General features: G+C 24.4%; 1 protein-coding gene across 1 annotated transcript; it reads left to right on the top strand.

The window, feature by feature from the left end:
• Window positions 1–80: 80 nt before the first annotated feature.
• On the top strand, window positions 81–2,370 carry ENU1_074820 (protein kinase, putative; the record flags this gene model as incomplete). Its single annotated transcript, XM_008858514.1, has 3 exons — window positions 81–123; window positions 171–223; window positions 271–2,370. The coding sequence occupies 3 exons, from the start codon at window positions 81–83 to the stop codon at window positions 2,368–2,370; spliced, it is 2,196 nt and encodes a 731-aa protein (XP_008856736.1).
• Between the last annotated feature and the right edge of the window lie 72 nt (window positions 2,371–2,442).

Below are 2,442 nucleotides of genomic sequence, written 5' to 3'. Positions count from 1 at the left end.
AATAGTAAAAAAAATAATAAAATATAGAAAAATGGGATAAAGAAAAAAAGTCAAACTATTAAAAGGTAATTAAATAAAATATGAGTAAAGGAGGATCAGAAACGAATTTATTGAGAATAGAAGGTTTGTTTATAATAAATAGAAAAGAAAAAGAAAGATTTAAAGAATAGTTCTTGAAGGACAACATTTATTTGTTAGAGAAAATACAAGTGGAGAAGCAACAGTTTGTGAAATAAGAAAGAAAAGAAACAAGAAGAAATAACAAAGTAGTTGGTAATTTCAGTAGAGAAAGAAAAGAAGAAAATTAAAATAAATAGAAAAGATAATCCTATTCCAGGGACACCAAATAATAAGATTGAAATAGGAAAAATTCCAATGGGAGAACATGAAATTCATTTTTTATTTACTGATGCTGAAAAGAAACAACCAGCAAAGCATTATAGATGTAGTGTTCCTATGACAGAATTATTACCATATAATACTAATCATGTTAAAGAATTAGAATTTAAAAATGAAGCTAATGCAGAAGATGAACAAAAACCAATATTTAAAATTTCAATGTTTTTGTTTCAACAAAGAGACACTAAAGCAGATAAAGCTATTTTAAAGAAAGCAGGAGCATTATTAATTGCTACAAATAATTCCGATTTAATGTTAATTATGTCAGCATTAGAACTACCAAAAATCGATGTAAATATGTGTGATAAAGAAGAGAAAAATACAGCATTACATATTGCAACAATGAAATCAACGAATGAACATATTTTATTAACATTATTAAAAGATCCAAGAATTGATGTTAATGTTAAAAATAAAGATGATAATACACCACTTCATTATTTTTGTCTAAATTTTTCAAATCCAAATTGTGAAGAAGCATTTTCATTATTTCAACAAAGATCAGCTAATATGAATGCAAAAAATAAAATTGGAGAAACACCATTACATAAAGCAGTATTTAATAAATGTATTCGATTAATTTTAGTAGAATTATTATTAAAAGCAGGAGCAGAAGTTGATGCAACAACTAAGAATGGATCAACAGCAATGCATTATGCTATGTATATGGAAAGAACGGATCTTATTTCGATATTATTAGAAAATAATGCATCAATGGAAATTAAGAATGAAAAAGGAGAAACACCATTATCTATTGTTAGTAAATCAAAAAATCAATCATTTCAAAATACAGTAAAATATTTTAAAGAGGTTATTGAATATTTAAAAGGAATTAATGCTGATACACAAGAAATTAAAATGTTTATTCATAATAGATTATTTAAATGGAAATTAAAAGAAATAACAGCAAAACAATTAGATAAAATAGGAATCAAAGCAATAGGAAGACAAAGAGAATTAATGAAAGAATTTAAAAAAATAGAAGATATTGATCCAGCAAAATTAAGTGATAAATCAACACAAATTGAATCAGAAGAAAAAGAAAGAGAAAAATTATTAAATAATATCTTGTCAAGTTCTAAATTTTTATATAAAGTAGAATATACAGAATTAATTGGAACAGGAACATCAGGAAAAGTATTTAAAGGAATTTTAGAAGGAAAAATTGATGTTGCAGTTAAAACATTAAAAGCAGGATCATTAAAAGAAGTTGAAGAATTTCAACATGAATTTGGAGTTTTAAGTAAATTAGATCATACAAATATAGTAAAATTTTTTGGAGTTTTTCAAGATGAACATCAAAAAATGATGATGGTTATGGAATATTGTGATAGAGGAAGTTTATATGATGTATTAAGTAAAGGAGATTTAAAAATGAAATTTGAAACATTATTTGATTTTAGTGAACAAATAGCTAAAGGATTAGAATATCTTCATAATAAAAATATTTTACATAGAGACTTAAAATCATTAAATATTCTTGTTCAAACAAAAGTAAATGAAAATGGACAAGAACATTTAGTTTTAAAAATTTGTGATTTTGGTTTGTCTAGATTTAATAGTACAGATAATTTAAATACATTACAAAAATTACGTGGTACTTATGCTTATTGTGCTCCTGAAATTTACTTTAGTCAACCTTTTACTTATAAATCTGATATTTTCAGTTATGGAATCATTTTATGGGAAATGACTTATAGAACAATTCATCAAAAATATCAACGACCTTATCAAGAATTCCCTGATATTAAATTAGACGTTCAAATTATTTTAAAGTCAGCTACTTTAAATCTCAGACCTACTATTCCTGCTTCTACTCCTTTATCTTTAACTAACTTAATTAAACAATGCATCATTAAAGAACAAGATGGAAGACCATCTTCTAGTGACATATTAATGGATATTAATAAAATGAAAAAAGAATATGAGAGTAATCCATCTGCTTGGGATACTTGTATCATTTCTAATTGACTTAAATTTTTCATTCTCATTCTTTCTTTTAATCATATATTAAAATCTTTCTTAATTTATTCTTTCTACTTT

Source organism: Entamoeba nuttalli (assembly GCF_000257125.1).
Source record: "Entamoeba nuttalli P19 unplaced genomic scaffold asmbl_3622, whole genome shotgun sequence".
NCBI lineage: Eukaryota > Evosea > Mastigamoebida > Endamoebidae > Entamoeba > Entamoeba nuttalli.
This window is presented reverse-complemented; position numbering and strand designations above follow the sequence as displayed.